At 40.3% G+C, this 17,606-nt stretch overlaps 1 protein-coding gene across 1 annotated transcript; it reads right to left on the minus strand.

Annotated features, from left to right (window-relative positions):
• Window positions 1-2,981: 2,981 nt before the first annotated feature.
• Window positions 2,982-17,413, minus strand: spint2 (serine peptidase inhibitor, Kunitz type, 2). Its single transcript, XM_076735865.1, has 11 exons — window positions 16,851-17,413; window positions 13,002-13,172; window positions 9,590-9,670; window positions 9,337-9,411; window positions 8,790-8,813; window positions 7,188-7,349; window positions 6,629-6,688; window positions 6,373-6,540; window positions 5,875-5,919; window positions 5,316-5,424; window positions 2,982-4,504 (listed from the first exon to the last, which is right to left on the minus strand). Exons 1-11 carry the CDS (start codon window positions 17,287-17,289, stop codon window positions 4,414-4,416), a joined length of 1,425 nt encoding a protein of 474 aa, XP_076591980.1. The 5' UTR covers window positions 17,290-17,413; the 3' UTR covers window positions 2,982-4,413.
• Window positions 17,414-17,606: the final 193 nt, after the last annotated feature.

Genomic DNA, 17,606 nt, shown 5'->3' on the forward strand with positions numbered 1-17,606 from the left:
TTTTCTTTTAAGTCAAATCTATTTATTAATATTTCCCGATAATAAAAGAGTGCCACTGTTGCAAAAATACATGTAACTTTGAAGATTGAAAAAAATATTTTGAGGGTTGTTTTGCAAGAATTGTTACAGCTGATGTTTTAGTGTTAATTTCATGCTGATACCACAATGAGTCAGCAGGGGGCAGTCGTGGGTTGACATGACATTTATGATGAGACCACAGGCATTGGGGACATTTCCCTGAAGACAACTTTTGTCTTTCAAAATCTTCTGTATCCTCCACCAATTAATCAACAACAATCTTCTCAACAAAAACCTGTAAAATTCCAGACGAAAATCTGTTTGATGTGGTCATTGTATGTAATTTAAGTATATAGTATACTTGTCAATGCCTGTCCTCCACCAATATCCAAAACTTGTTGTATATCATACAAATTTCAAATATGTACAGAGATGTCATTTCATGTAGGACCAAAGAATTTCAGCAGATTGACACATACTTAAATCATATATATTGTTTAGCCTAATTGTTTATCCATGAGGTATGGATAAAATGTTGTTAGATATTTGTTGGTGACTTTAGATCCAGAATGTTCTCTCTGAGGTAAACAAAAAGAAAGAAAGAAAGAAAGAAAGAAAGACAAAAAAGTTATATTAATTAAATACGTTATTTATTTATTTATTTATTTAATTATTCATTCATTCATTTATTCATTCATGTCATAAAACATTTGCATTAATTAACTTTAATTTAAATACTTTAATTACATGTGTAAAAACATAGAGTATAAGACATCTTCATTTTCAAATATTTTGCAAGTCGAACTGAAATGTGCACATGATGCTTCAATGTCTCTGTGGGTTGCATGGTTGTAATTCACAGTGATTTTCATTATTTCATTTTAACAATAATCAGATTTCAATCACGTCAAATACAAATTTGTTGGATATATATGTGTGCAGGATATTGAACAAAATACACTTAAATATGCATATGTAAACTTATACTAGTACTAACATACATAGTTTTACACACACACACACACACACACACACATATATGTATATATAGTTTTTAATATATTTGTGGAAACAACAGTGAGGCAATGAGCTGAGCTGTTCTGTCAGTTCTGTTCAACAATAAACTTGTTCTATATTGAAGTTTTAATGAAGTCTGAATGTGTGTGAATAATTATTGAGGCTTTCTCAGAGTGGCTTGTATCAATACATATTAGTCATTAATATGGACGTGATTATGAACTGGTCTGGGGTCACATCCAGGTTTGGGTCTGATCATTAAAACTTCCACATCATCACACAGTCAGTTTTTATCTTTGATTTGATTGAAAATAACATTTCAGGTCTGCGAACTGTTTTAATTTAAACTTTACTTTGGTTTTTGTGACGTTACCATAAATAATTGGAATTGTTCAAATTTAAAAAGTCACTTTCTCACAACAAACTGCAGCTAATCTGCAGATTAACTTTTTAATAATTATCTTCACATTTCCCTTCAGTTTATATTGAAAGTTTTATGTCTCACATTTCTTCAAAGAAAATTACAAACTTTTCTCAAAATAAAGACATTTGTAATCAGGGCCTTGCATCATAAAATTATGAGAAAACTACTGCTTATGAGCTATGTTCATTACAAATAATATATAATTAATTTTACGATTTTGTTTTTTGTTTTTTTCAAGGAGAAAAGTCGGTGTGGAAATATAATTTCCATTCAGAAACAAATGATTTATGTTAAAATCACTTTAATCCAACACTTGAAATCCACTGAAGGATCATGACAAAAGATTTCTGGATTGAATTTTAATGGTAAATTATAAACTGGTGTGTTTATGTTTGATAGAAAAGTAATATGTGCACGTATGAGCTTAAATTCCCCCCAAACATGAGGGTGAAGAACTCAAAATGAGAGTCAAATAAATTAAAGTGCATTAAAAACGAAGTGACTCTATGAGGATCCTCCCATTTAATCATCAGTCAAATAATCAAATATAAGAAAGCTTATAGCAGGTAGTGATGTTTAATCATGTGACTCAGTGGCTCTAAGCCTGCAGATGAGTGACGAGTCAACGCTCAGCAATGCTCAAAGACGTCATCCTGTTGGATTATAGGACATGTAGGCTGTAAAGTTCTTTAATGATTTATTTTTAAATTTGCTTCGTCTCCATCTTAACAAGCTATTCTAGTCTTAACCTTTATCTGTGTTAAAATCCTCCTGCAGGTTTCTCTGGTCAGTTTCCAAGGGTCACATGATGTTTTGCTGGTTGGTCTCGTTCTGTTTCAAGATACTGAAAACAGGTGGAACGTCTCGTCCCATTGGCTGAATATTTTCTTGTTTTTAAAGAACGCTAAAGAAACTACTGGAGGCTGAACATGAGACCTTCTCGCTTTTAAAGTTGCAACCTGTTCTCATTCCCAGAGCACCAAATAACAACGCTTTGTCACATGTCTCATTTACATGTTCAAGGTACCCTTTATTTCGGTATGAGATGCACCCACTGTTAACTCATTCACAGCAATATCAAACACAGTCTCATTCCAGCAAGGTGCCAAACCTTCCTGCCAGGAGGCCTTTCTGACACATGGTTAATGATGAGAAACAGTTGCCATTTGGTTGGACTTAGGCACAAAAACGACTTGGTTAGTTTTGGAAAAAATGGTTCACTTTGTTTTCATATCTGTTTATGGAAAGTGGAAGTGGCGCAATTGTTTGACCCATCCATCGACCCCACCTTCCTCTACTTTCAAACTTTCTTTCCCTTCATAGTACATCAATTTGCTCGGAGCCTCTAATAATGCTGCGGATAGATTTACATTGGAGTTAGTTAGTGTTTCATACATACATACCCTAAAGTGTTAGGGTAACCCTTTAGCTTCTGGACGAGATGCCCTGGGAATGAGAACGGGCTGACCACTACAAATTTACGCTTTATACCGTTCAGCTTCTTAAAAACACACTTTTGATTACACATTTAATAGTTTAATCCATAAAACATAGAAACTGATGTCAAACCTCCATCTCCATCAGTCACCAGAGATCAAAGTGAGACCTTCACATTGTTGATTTTGCCAAAGTACAAAAAACAGAAATATTCAGTTAACAAAGATTAAAAAAGAAAACACAGAATTCTCACAATATAGAAAGTTAAAATCGTAGAGAATAAATGACTTCAAATGATTTGATAACTTATCATTAATCAGTATAAGCAGGCTGAGAAGCAAACAAACTGCATTTAAATTTCACAAAGATAAAACCAGTTTATAAAACCTGAAACAACAAAAGAGAAGCTAAAAAAAACACAACACGTGAACATCTACTGCACGATCACAGTTGTTGTGCCTGGAGTCTGGAGGTATTATAAAAAATAATCCACATTACAACATTTTTAAGATCAGAACGATGCCCGCAAAATGATCTTTACTTGATCATCAAACTTTCACTGATCTGAAGACTTTATTTGCAATTTTTAAAGGAATAGTTTGACATGTTGGAGAATCGTCTCCTTTTCCTCCCTGAGAAGCACATCTTAAGGCTGATTCCACTCTTATGTATGTACACTTATTATGATGCTACAGCCAGTAGCTGGTTAGCTTAGCTTCACACAAAGATCAGAAACAGGGGGAACAGCTAGCCTAGCTCTGGACGCTGTTCCTCATACCTCGGTTTTTATTCAGAAGAAGCAAATTAGATGTAACATGTTAATAAATGAGCTTAACAGGTGCCGGCAGGTGGATTCTGTTATGTTTGAACCTAGTCAAGCTAACTGTCTCCCCCTGTTTCCAGTCTAAATGCTAAACTAAGATAACCAGCTGCTGGTTGTAGCTTCATATTTGATGTATAGAGATGAGAGTGGAATGCATCTGAACATCTAACCCTCAGAGAGAATGACAAGATTTCATTAATTCAATCGACATGAATTACAGCAGAAACTGATCAATAAAGGCTGAATGACAGATGGATCAGGTTTGCTCCTGAGACAAAATCAACCTGCTCAAAGGAATAGAAAAGTTAATTTAAGAAGTTATAAACATTAAGTGGTATGTGCGACAGTTTCCCTTTGATCCACACTGATGAGATGATATCTGATTATTAGCTTTTCTAACACAGCTTACAAAGTTAAAGCAAAAATCCACCACAAAACTGATATCCACATTATTCCTGAGGTCAAACACAACACAGTCACATCCTCGTGTGAAATTATTGAATGTGAAGTTTCTTAATCTGTTGGCTTGTCTGGCTCTAAAATGGGTTTCTGTGAGTTTTGCTTTGACATTTCTGTCACCAAGTTGACCAACTGAAAGAAGTCACAGGAAGAACATCTATTGAAATCAGTTCTGAGGCGGAGTATCTCTTGAAACAAGCCCCTCAGTGGTCCCAGGTGAATGCAGGGCCTCTCCTCAGGCCTTGTCCAGTTTGGGGCTCTCTGGGAGGTTCAGAGACTCGACAGAGGACTGCTCATCTGGGTCTGGAAGCAGCTCCTCCTTGTCACTGTAGAAAGAGACAAATATCATTACATCCATTCATCCATCCATTATTCATTCATCCATCCATCCACCCATCCATCCTCCATCTATCATTCATCCGTGTATCTTTCATCCATCCATCCATCCACCCATCCATCCATCATTCATCTGTCATGATCATTCATTCATAATCCATCCATCATTCAGCCATCAATCCCTTATCCATTCATCATCATCCATCCATCATTCATCCATCCATCCATCATTCAAAGCAAAATCTGATCTGTTGGTGACTCTTCAGCCACAAACACAAACAGTTCCACAACTTGAATATTGAACAATAATTCAAACATAAAAGTCAATTCAAGGATATTCCTCTTTGTTCATTTTGTAAACTTAATGCATCGAATTCAGCGTTTAACTGGTTGTACTGGTTTAATAAATAACACTTTTTCTGTATCTGCACAGAGTGACAATAGAATACTGAAAATAATCTATCAATCACTGCGATCAACTTCTATTTATCAATACCCAACCAAGCACTGATGTGTGGAAGTGATGCAGATCATGTGATCATGTGACAGAGACAAGCAGACTGCTTCATCACCGGACTTCCATATTTCTGATTTGGGTGGGTGGGGTTGATTTAAATAAAAACCTGAGCTTTCCTCTGGCACCACCTTCAGGAAAAACAGTTTCACCTCGCTAAAGATCTTGCCAACTGTGTGCAGTGAGGATTACATCCTCAGGGGGGTGATGATGCGACTACAGACTGCAGATGACGAAACTTCATTTGAGGTTACTGATGGAGTTACACAGTGACGGGTGAACGTTACCTAATGGAGGAAGGACGACGGGACAGACCGCGACGTCTCATTGTGATGATGATGAGCGTTGCCAACAGCAGAGCAGAAATGGCTGCCAGAGTGATGAAGAGGAAGATGGCTGGAAGAGAGAAAAGATGAAGATTCATCGCAGTTGCACACTACAAGATAATGCACAGGTATTTTACACACAGGTGTTAGCATACAAAAGTTACTGTTGGAGGCGTTCAGAGGAAGCAGGTACTTCATTTAATGCAAGGCAGTGACAAGTGTTTGTGAAGCCGACAGACTGTCCTCAGCTTTGATTACGAACTGATGCCAAAATCCAATAAAGGTCTGACACGTTGTTCATGTTGCACTGCTGGCTTCTCTGTGTTGTGTGAATGTAATTCTAAAAACGCCTTCCATTAAAACTGTTCCAACCTGCATGTGATGAAGTTATTCACAAGTAATGTTGAAGTATGTTAATGATGCATTCAACTCTAAATGCAGTGTGCACTGGGAACTTCTAAAAACTAAAAGACCTGGTGATGATATCACACTGGAGGTTGTCTGATGACTGCAAACTAACCTGCAGTCCAGCGGTTACGAGCTCTGCCGTGACCGTCAAAGTGAGCTGGAAAGAGAAAAGGGTAGAATATTTAAGAAGTTGTAACACTGTGCAAAAAGCAAACAAAAACAGAATGCATTGATTTGCAAAGCATCAAAAAAGTTGTATATCAAGCAACGATGGGAAACAATTTCACTTTCAAAACTATAACAGTTAGTGTCCTCAGTTCCCAAACACTGAGTGTCATTTAAGAAAAGATGATGTAACACTGTGGTCAAAAGGTCCCTGACCCACTTTTTTAGAAGGTGTTGCATCAAATTCAGGATGAAAGTATATTCACAAAGAAAACCAGGTTTATCAATCTGAACATTAAGTATTGGGTCTCTGTACTGTATTCAATTGAATATAAATATAGAAATATATAGAAACCTGGCTTCCAGTCTGCAGTATGCCCAGTATGTCTGCAGTGTGGTGGTCACTGGGAGACATGTTGAGTGTAGTGATGATGAGTGTCTTTACCGTCTGTGGTGCAGCGCCTCAGGCAATCCTCCATGCTGCTGTAACGGTTCTGGTTGCCTTGACAACCACCATAAATGAATGACTGACAGGCGCCGGCGTTGGGGTTGAAGTAGAACATGGGGAAGGCAGCGCGGCAGGGACCGGGGTCAGGGCTCACCATACACTGGTCTAGAAACACAACATTCAGTTATGAGAGCTTCCTGGTTTTATTTGTCCCCAGACTGGATGTTTAGTGGTTTTCTTTATATTTGTTTACCTTTGTATTCTGTAAAAGATTCACCATCGACGGTTTTCTTGGAGGAGGGAAGCACAGTGACTGCAGGAAGAGACAAGAGAACTTCAACACTGACACACAGCATTTACTCACCTGAGATACAGACAGGCGTGTTTACTGATCTGTGTGGGTACAAACAGGTGTGCAACTGACCTGGGCAGCTACAGACTCACCTGCACAGGTGCAGAGAAGTGTGTCACTTACCTGTATGGAAGCCAGAGGCTTTAGCTGTCATTGTTATTACAGCCATGGTGCTAAATTATATACATATACCATCTGGTCCCAATACGTACATATATCACATACATAAATATATTGTATATCTGTATCTATCTCACATATTGTTTTATTGTTACTTAAATGTCTATTATTAGTGCTGTCATTGTATTTCTGTCCGGCACCTGTGCAGTACTTGCCTGCACCAGCAGAGTCAGGTGTGTCACTGATCTGCGCGGATACCTGTGTCAGTACAGGCTGGTGTGTTGCCGACCTGTATGAGTATAGACTCCCCTGTACATCTACATACAGGTGCAGTACTCACCTGTACATGCAGCCATGCAGCTCTCCTTGCTGTCATAGTTGTTGTTGTTTCCTTTGCAGCCTCCATAGATAAATGATTGGCAGCTGCTTGTCTCCGTGTTGTAGTACCAGCGCCGAAACGCTGCTCTGCAGGGGCCCACCAGAGGCTCCGCCCCACAGCGCTCTGATTGGACAACACCACAGAAACAGAAGTTTTATTCATGTCAGAGTTGTCTTTGTATCTGTTGTTTCATCCATCCAGGCAGTATCTTCATTTGTTTCTTTATCTTGTCACTGTTTGCAAACAGCAGACGGACAGAAAACATCAAGCAGCTAAAGAGACATACATTTTATATTGGGAGACAAAAGTGTTATGTATTCAGAATTCAGTAAGTTTTGTAAAGTCTTGTGAATGAGATGAAACGTGAAGAAATAAAAAGGAGATGAGCCGGTCTTGCTGCATTCCTGAACATCAATGCTGTTGTTAAAGGTGTGGTCACTCCTGCACTGAGATCAGCTGACAGAAACCACAGCTTAAGAAGAGAAAACACATTTCTGAGTCACCAGTTCACGTCGTTGTGTTAAACTGGTGTTGTGATGGTCTCTGTCCAGCTGCTTCTGTCTGTTACTAGAAATGTTTGTAAAACTACGTGTTATGGACAAAACTCCAAAATGCAGTCTTTTTTTTTTTTTTTACATTTAATGTTTATTTATTAATTTAGTGGAACTTTTTGTTGAAGGTGATGAAAAAAAAATAGGTTCAGTCTGAGCTGAAGCAGATCAGTGGACTAAATCTGACTGCTTTATGTTAAAAGTATGGACTCTTTGTGGCAGAGACAAGACTTTGACCACCGAAATGGTTGAATATCTTAGAAGAATGAGGTGAAGTTTCAAAGTTTACACAAGAAAAGATATTATATAGATGTGATCATATGCCAGAAAGACACTGATGGAGGTATATTTGTTTTGGAAGTTGGAACTTATCATTACTCCTGATTATTTTGTACGACAAAATGAGATGCTGGTTTGGTTCAGTCTTCTCATTAACTCCTGTTTTAGGTGTGTGAGAAGAATGACATATAGAGTGGTGCTTCTTGTCTTATTGCAGTGGTTTTATAACATCCTTCTGAATCATTTCGAGGTGTCAGAAAACCAGGAGACCTGCTAAATGTTTAGTAGATATTAAGATAGTGCAGGCAATGGGACATTTGGACCAATCCAAAAATGGATGGAGTATCTGTCCGGATTTTACCTGAAGCCTGCTGTGATGTGGTTTTTTATTTAATTTTGTGGTGGACTGGACTTCTGTATGTGCTACTTATTTTGATTTACTGTTTCTTATCTCCTGCGACTAGCTCATGTAACCCTGAAATAATATAAAACCTACCTTTTGTGCCAACTTTTTCTTTGAAATCAATAAAAGTTAATCTGCCTTTATTGATTAATCATACGTGATAATCTTCTCTAGGACACAATTTAATCTTGAACAGCTGCTGCTGTCATAAACTGATGGAAAGTGAAAGATGGACACAACAGTGAAAACAGAAGAAATAAATAAGAATTAAAGAGTGAAATAAACTGAAAAGCTGCTTCATTTCGCAGAGAGAAAACAGTTAAAACTTACCAGCAAAGTCTTCTGCTGACATTTCTGCAGGCAAGAAGAAGAAGTCAGACACAATCCACACAGACACACACACAAAGGTAACAAACACACACAGGAACACATACGCACACAGGGAACACACACCCACACACACACATCTTCAAATGTCTTGATTGACCAAAAGGCAGCAATGTTCATTTACTGATATTTAACAGAAAAACAGAATCTGACCACTGCAGAAACCAGAGGAAGACCGCAGCTTCAGACGATTTTCTGATCGATTAATCACTGTCTCAGCTCTATGCAGCTGTGTCCAGGTGTGGGTGTGTCCAAGTGGCGTGTCTTGTTTTTACAACACAGTGAAATGTGGAAGCTACAGTAGCTTGAGAAAAGCACCATGAGGCTGAATTTGACGAATTTACTGTTTGTCAGACCACAGATGAGACAAGAGTTAGCTAGCCAGCACTGACATGAAAGCAGCTAAAGACATGTGATGCCAATTGTAGTGGGAGTGGTTTCATCTACAGTGGGCTGGACAAGTGTAGGTGTGTCCAGGTGTAGGTGTTACCTGTCTCCTGAGGGTGTACAGACTCTGTAGCAGCAGGTTCAGGCTCAACTGGACCTTCAGCATCTTGAGCCACATCTGGATGGACAGACAGAAAATTATAAGATGGCATTAATCAGTTTAACCACTATTACAATGAATAACACACACACTGATTTTACACACACACACACACACACACACACACACACACACACACAGATAACACCTCTACTGACACCATGTCACCACTATAAATGGCAGAAAGTGTGTTTACTTGTTCTGAAGGCAGGAACCATTCGAGCAGCTTTGACAGGGGGTTGAGGAGCGTGAGTCGACTCATCAGGAAGAACTGAACCTGAACACACACACACACACACACACACACACACACACACACACACACACACACAGACTTCAGTTACATGGCTCATGTACTGGTTTCACTGGCGAGTTATTAGGGATGTGGATCTATTGCATTTATGGATCCTTTTGAAATCCCCAGCAAGTCTAATTCATTTGTGAATTACATGTGAAACATTGATTAAATGACTCGTTGAATGAAAACAGCTGGAGCCATTCATAACCACGACACCGATGACATTCACATGTTGATCTGGGATCAATAATTAACTGTGAGTTCAGCTCCTTCTGCAGAGAAGAGACACCGACCATTACAGACACACTGAGTCCACTGCTGCCGTTAATGATCTTCAGCTGATCTCATCTGATGTCTGTAAGAGGAAGAAGAGAGGAGGAGGAGGGGGAGGAGGAGGAGGAGGAGCTGGAGATTCAACCAGAAATCCTTTGATTTCTGTCCACCGGCTCAACTTCCTGAACCTGACAGGAAGCTTGCGTTGGTCATTTGTGTCTCGGCACTGGACACACAGGGATGACAGTGATACAGATAGCACCGGTAGACCAGTTAGACCAGGACTAACAGTCCAAGATGAGTCACTTCTGACTGTAAAGCACACTCAGCGCAACGAGCAGCATTCAGATTACGGCTCGTCATCATGTTGTATCATCACTGGCAGATGAAGACGCATGTGATCTGTTAAATGCAGAGCAGTGCATTGTGGGATTGGCACCTGACAGGACTGCACATGTTGGACTCTGCTTTTTCATTTAATTGTGTGACATTTGAGGGCAACAGACAGTAAATGTAGTGCACCACATAATAAATAGGAAGTGATGTTAGATAGTTTGTTTATCTGGTCTGATTCTTGCAGACTCACCTGCACAGGTGCAGAGAGAGGATTCTCCAAATCCTCATTTGTCCAACATAATTTAACTTGGTCTGCATTTTTCTTGCAAAATAAAAATCAAGGAGAGCAAACGCACAGCTTATGGCTACGCAGCAGATTTCATGTGCACTGTTCACTCTGTGTGTGTGTGTGTGTGTGTGTGTGTGTGTGTGTGTGTGTGTGTGTGTGCGTTTGTTCGTGATGACATGTGACACCATTTCTCAACAGGGTGGAGTTGTGTTGCTCCCAGTTGGTTTCAAATTCCTGTGAATGAATCCATCACTGTTCTGTCATCACACACACACACACACACACGTCATCAAAACTATGAAAGAACACATGGAATTATGAAGAAGCCTCCTCCAGCTTTGATGCAGCTTCGCTCTCTGTGGTCGTTCTCTCAGCTGCTTTATGACCTGGTCCTCAGGTAACAGGTTAGGCATGTCAGAAGGTCAATAGTGGAACTTCTGTCCTTCTTAATGAGTCTGAGAGCATCAGTTGTCGTGCAGAGGGAGTGTTGGTTTACAGTAAACAGCTCCATTCAACTACTGCAGGAATCCATTTTATGACGAGAAATGTTCAAATAAGAGAAATGACGTCCATCATTAAGACGTGAAGGTCAGTCCGTCCAGAGAGGTTCAGGAACTTTGAATGTATCTTCAAGATCATAAACCATCATAGCTCGGATGAAACTGGCTCTCATGAGGACTGATCCAGGACAGAAGACCGGGACGTCCCTCTGCTGCGGAGGAGAAGTTCATCACAGTCAGCAGCTTCAGAAATCAGCCGTTAACAGCAGCTCAGATTAAAGCTGTTCAGAGTTGAAGCAGCAGAAACATCTCAGCATCCACTGATGGAGGAGGTCTTCATCAGGCCTTCATGGTCCAACAGCTGCAGAGAAACCAAGACCGAGAGAGACCAGCATGAAGAAGAGACCTGCTCCAACCAAGAACCACAAGGACTGGACATCAGACCAGAAGAGACCCGGACTCTGGTCTGATGAGTCCAGATCTGAGCTGTTTGGTTCCAGCCATCGTGTCTTTGTGAGACTCAGAAAGTGAACTGATGGTATCTGCAGGTGTGGTTCCACCATGCAGCAGCAGGAGGTGGAGGTGTGATGGTGTGGGGGGAACCAGCACGGTTACCACAGCATCCTGCAGCCACAGGTCAGTCCAGCTGTTTGTCCTTCATCAGGACAACGACCCAGAACACACCTCCAGGCTCTGTGAAGGCTTTTTGACCAGGAAGTGATGGAGAGCTGCATCACATGACCTGGTCTCCACAATCAACTGACCAGATCCCAGCTGAGATGTTTGAGATGAGCTGGAGCTCAGCGTAAAGGAAAAGCAGTGAATCAGTGTTCAGCTTATATGAGAACCCCTTCAAGACTGATGGAGAATCGCGACGTCATGAAGCAGCTGAGAGAACGAGCACAGAGAGCGACGCTGCCATCAAAGCTAACAAGAAAAATTCTACTTGGTTTACATTTTTTTGATCTTTCAAACTGTAAATGTCTGAATCTACATCAGTGTACAAAGTGTGGACACAGTGTGTCCACACTTTGTACTGGTGCTGGTACGGTATATATACAGTATATATACGGATCAAATCACTCACACACAGCGCATTAAACTTCTAGTCATTGCTGAGGAGTGATCCAAAGGTTGTGGGCTCAAGTCCCGCCAGAATCACACTTTTGAAGTTGAGCCAACATGCAAACAATATAAATTAAATAAGTTTTCAATCCAGCAATTAAGACATGATCACTGTGAATATAATAACAAATTACCTACACTTATACCTAATAAATGTCCTGTTAAAAATGAATGTCTCATTTCTTTTAATAAAAAGACACTCAGGCCTGACTGCAGCTACAGCATTTGATTCAAAAATCGGACTCCTTCTCAGAGTCATAACCCAATCAACTGTGTATACAAGCACATGAAACACATGTTGACATCATTCAGTTTGAAGTCCACTTCTTGAAGAGGTCATGATCGCTGATGTCCATTCAGAGTAAATTCACTTAGATGTTACAGACAAAAGACTCTGCAGAACCTGCCAGAGAATCAGGTTCAAAGTGATCTAGTGATAACTGTCTGTACATCCGTGTTCACATTGAGAACAAAAGCTGCCAATGGCTAATTCAGTAGATTGCTAATGGAGACACTTTGAATAAACGTTGTCTCTCAGTTGTCTTGAGTCTGTCCACAATGTCAGATTTTGAAAACTCTTGTCTATGTAGATGGAAAATATCTCAACATACCGCCAGTCAGAACATTTTAACGTTTAAACTGAATTTAAATAAAACAGCAACTGTGATCAGCACGACAGCCAATCAGTAGCCTGAGACATCAAAGACACATGAACTGTGAGCAGCTTTATGAGGATGCTAAATGAAGCCTTTCAAACGTCTTTAATAGATGTGACATCAGTGTGTACCTGTGACTCCGCTGCAGGTGGTCTGACACTCGTCCAGGGAGTCAAAGTTGTTTGTGTTGGCCTCACAGCCTCCATAGATGAAGCTCCGGCAACTCTGACTGGTCACATTGTAGTAAAACTTTGGGAACGCCGCTCGACATGAACCAACCTTCATCGGCAGACGACAACGAACTGGAAGAACAGAAGACACGTGAACACAGACTGATTGATACTGATAAGTTATTGATTTAGCTTCCACTTCTGTCCACTACACCTCTGTTGGTCTGACTGCAACGCAAGCTAACAGCAGACGTTAGCATGGTCAAACCTGTAAGTGCTGTAAGCTTCCTCCCTCTGAGGCCACACCCGCTCTCTGCTGATCTACAACCAGCTTAAAGCTGCTTTTATGTCGCAGTTACACTGATGACACTGTGAGTCGAACACACAATGTTTTCTTAAAAGATGTTACGCAGACGACATAACAGCAGATCCTCAGTCATTTAAGTCTTCATTCAACCACAGGTGACAAATAAAACGGAGCATAGCACCGTTGTGTGGGGTGTCACCTGTGATTGGTTGGACAGAGATGATTGACGGATTTCAGGTTCCCACAGACACATATCTCTGTTTTTCCTGTTTCAAGTGTTTTTAGGATTAAAATCTGTTTCTTCCACTCTGACAGTATCTTTACTGCCCTGTGAAAAACATGCATCTCAAAAACAGAAACTCTTCTTTGTGATGGCGCATTTTTCAGATAGTCCATCAAATGAGTTATTTAGTTTCAAATGTTTCTGAATGACTTTGTTTTTACAAAGTCTGCTTCAATTTTACTGACGAATGTTTCTGAATAGAGACATTTTTCAGAAATAAAGTCTCAATACCGCATCATGCAATAGAGAAATAAGTTTAGATTGACTGTGCTAACTGAACATTTGTGAGACAGTTAATGTTCTATTCAGGGTCAAACACTTCATATTCAACGTCTGTTTTCCTTTCAGGTTTAAAGTTCCTCTTTCAAAGCTGAACAGAAACCAGACAGACCGGTCTGACCTGAAACACTCAGCAGAGAACAAAACCTCTAACACAGGCTGCATTCACACTGCAGATAACTGGGCTTAAGGCTTTCTGTAAAGACTCGGTATCTACCTGGCCAGGTTGGTTTAAAGGTGACAAGTGATGTCAGAGGAGGAAATACAATATACAATAATTCAAACTCAGCCACAGGACCATCCTCAGGACAATTTTAATACAAACTTATTGCCTCCTACTTAGAGCTGATTAGTAAATAATTTTCAAATTTCTGTAAAGTGTGAAAATGAATGAGGAGTGTCTGTAAGTAAACAGTCAACACTGGACTTGATGTTGGCCTCAGAATGTGAAAAAATGGCACAATCAGGCATCCTTGATAGTGCCGTCAGTGATCATACAGTTATTTTTTTCCTTATAAGATTTCTAAAAGACATAGAAGTGGTAGGTTGAGAAGTACTTAGATTCCATTTTTTGCTGTATGAGTTTCAGTCTGGCTTCAGAGCTGCATCCTTTCCTGAAACCTGCTTATTTATATGTTTGACTTCATGAAACAGTGAAAATTTGAAAAAAGCCTTTGACAGCATGAATCATGATATCAATAAAAGCTGCAGTGCATGGCTTCAGGCATTCGGCTATAAAATGGTTCACCTCTTACAGGAAGCACTCAAGCCTGTGAGGCTGATGGGGTTTTATCACAACCTCAGAAAATTACACGTGGTGTGCTGCTGGGCCTCTTTTCTTTCATGTGCTTATCAACGATTCGCCAGCGGCTGTGAACTGCAGGCTCTTGTTGTATGTAAAGGATGAGAAAGTGTAAGAGAGCGGCTCGTGGAAAACAAGCTTTCAGTACATTTGGGTAAAACTGAGTCAATCCTGCTTGGAACTAAGAAGAAATGGGATGTGAAGCTGTGGCTCCAGCTGTGCAACATGAGAGGAGCTCATAGATGGCAGGGTGGGTCGTATTTATGGACGAGGGTCACAGGACGCTAAGGACGTCTGGGGGACACTGTCATTTTAGCTGTCCTTGTCCTTTGATGTAGGAATTCTCTGGTTTCTTACACTGTGGTGACGTGTTCTTGATTTTCAGTTTGTCTTCTGCTTCTTTGTATTTTCTTTGTCTTTCAAAATCTTCTGACCCTGTTTGAAATACATTATTTTACTTTATCGACGTTATCCTTTGAATTTTTTTTTTTTTGTGTCACAAAATCAATCAATCAATCAATCATTCAATCAATCAATCAATCACAGTTACACTGCAATGTAGGAAGAAATACAAGTACTCAAAGAGTTTCAAAGGATTTCCTAAGAAACTGAAGAAGTAAATCACATTCCAGGTGATTTACCTGAACAGGTGAGAAACAGCAGGACGAGTTTAGCTGCATTTCTCACCTGTTTCTCTTTGCACCAACCAGGAAGTAACAGACACTAACACACTCTGCTGAGGCCTCTCTGCATTACTAATGCATATCTTTGTGGAATATTACAGATCTTTATACTGTGGTATACATTTTTCTACCATGCAATAGCACAAAAACACAGTATTTTATTATCCATATCTTACTCATGTGCAATTCAATTTTTTTTCCCATTGAGGAACAGCAACAGTGTGTTTATACTCTTTTGTATATAATGCACATCATATATAATTTGATTTTATTCTGTACCCTGTTGTATTGTAAATTTTGTTGTTTTCTATGTCTCCCTTTTATTCTTGCTATCTGTAACAACTAAACGTCCCCAGCGTGGGATCAATACCGTTTTATCTTATCCTCTGAAACTCAGAGAACATAGACCTTCATCAAATAAGGTGTTTTTTCTCAAACTTTCTCGACTGGTGGAATCATTATCGATTGAAAACTTCTGTTTCATATCATCTAGACTGTTGATTAGATAGAAAAACATTTTCAACAACCAGTTGAAAATGTTTCTGGCTTGTAATCAACATTGACACCATAATTAGGATTTCTCTGAAAGCCCTCACATACCTGACTTCATGCTCTTCATTTAGATACGGACTGATTTTACACAGTACGCTCACGTCAGTATGTCGGCCTGAACACCAGCCTGCAAATTACTCACTAACAATATTAATCAGATGATCAGCTGACGGTTGGGTTAAGGCTTTGGAATTCAGCTTGTTCAGGTACATCAGCATTACCACGAAAGCAGAATAACACATTTGATGAATGGCTTGATAATCTAAATTTCTATGAACGAAGAAAAGAACATTTCGATCTCTTGTATATAAACAGCCTTTTTTTTAATTTTTTTATTTTTTTTTTAAGAAAATCAGTTTTCCAGGACATGTGGGAATCAAATCTTCATCTTCTTCATGACATCATCATCACCATCAGCCTCCTTTAGACTGTTGGTCTCTTCATCTCTGCTCAGTGACTCATCACCTTACCTTCCTCCTCCTCCTCCTCCTCCTCCTCTTCCTCATGTCAGCAGATGTTTTTTTCTTATTCAACTTTCTAATGAATCAACCTCACTCACGTGCTGCTTTTATTTTGAAATGATTGAGTGGCTCTGTCATCAGATTTCCTCAGTTTTCTGTTTCCTGTCTCTGAAACTACTGAAAGTGGATCTTTGAGTTTTAAAGCAAATCATTTACTGATGTGACTAATTAATAAAGTAAAAATCAAACGAATCGATTATGAAGTTATTTGTTACTGGCATTTAGGATCCTCACTCATGTTTGTCTGATCACTTCCTCCCTTTAATCTATTAATAATCTATCTGACTTTGAACTTGATACTTTTCATTTTCTTGTGTCCTTTTCTGTCAACGAGGTTTTCACTTGACTCATTCAGCGGAAATGAGGAACTTTGCCGCTCTTACTGTTGTTGGTCTCGTTGGTCTTCGGCTCCAGGGGTCCCAGCAGGGGGGCGATGCGCCTCTCCCCGCCTTCCTTCGCCTCTTCGTTGGTCTCTGTCTTCACCTTCTTGCGGTAAACCTCGAACTGTGACCTGGGCTGGAAAACGCAGTCTTCCCGGTTCTGGGTCAAACACTTCACCAGCAGGCACTGCGGCGGTCCGTCCGCCGGGTGACCCAACAAAGCCATGTCGCAGTCGGCCTTGTCGCAGCAGGCAGCCCGGCAGCTCTCCGGGTCCGACACGCCCGGGATCACGTCCATGTGGAGCGTTCCGGGGTTCACGGAGGCCGTGTCCAGACTCTGATCCGTTCCCGGGAACTGGTCCCAGTCACAGTCCAGAGCCAGACCGGCACACACGAGGAAACAGACCGCCAACAGACTGCACCTGAAATGCCTCTGCTTCATGTTTCTGTTGATGTTGATCTGAAAGTGGAACCGGATTTAAATCGAGAATCACGCTGAAAACTGTTTGTGAGACGTTCGAAGGACTCAGCTCTGCGCGGACAAGTGACTCACTTCCGTGTTTGGTGGCTTTTTGTCGCAGCTAAGTTTACCTGAGTGACAGGTGAAGTCACGGCTGCCACGCCCACTCGCCTGCGTCAACATGACGCACAACACACGATTGATTCCAGACAAGAAAACATTGTGAAGGTTTATTTTCTCAGCAGCCAGTCAGAATACGACTTATTGATCATCTACTCCCCGTGTTCATTAAATTTCAT

This window comes from Chaetodon auriga, chromosome 7 (genome assembly GCF_051107435.1).
Source record: "Chaetodon auriga isolate fChaAug3 chromosome 7, fChaAug3.hap1, whole genome shotgun sequence".
NCBI classification, from domain to species: domain Eukaryota; kingdom Metazoa; phylum Chordata; class Actinopteri; order Chaetodontiformes; family Chaetodontidae; genus Chaetodon; species Chaetodon auriga.

Coding starts and splice junctions, on each gene's coding strand:
- spint2 (XM_076735865.1), bottom strand. CDS start 17,289: ATGAAGCAGAGGCATTTCAGGTGCAGTCTGTTGGCGGTCTGTTTCCTC. Junction 9,671..13,001: donor CACCTGCAGCGGAGTCACAG/GTACACACTGAT, acceptor GTGTGTGTTCAG/GTTCAGTTCTTCCTGATGAG. Junction 5,425..5,874: donor TCGTAACCGCTGGACTGCAG/GTTAGTTTGCAG, acceptor TCTCTCTTCCAG/CCATCTTCCTCTTCATCACT.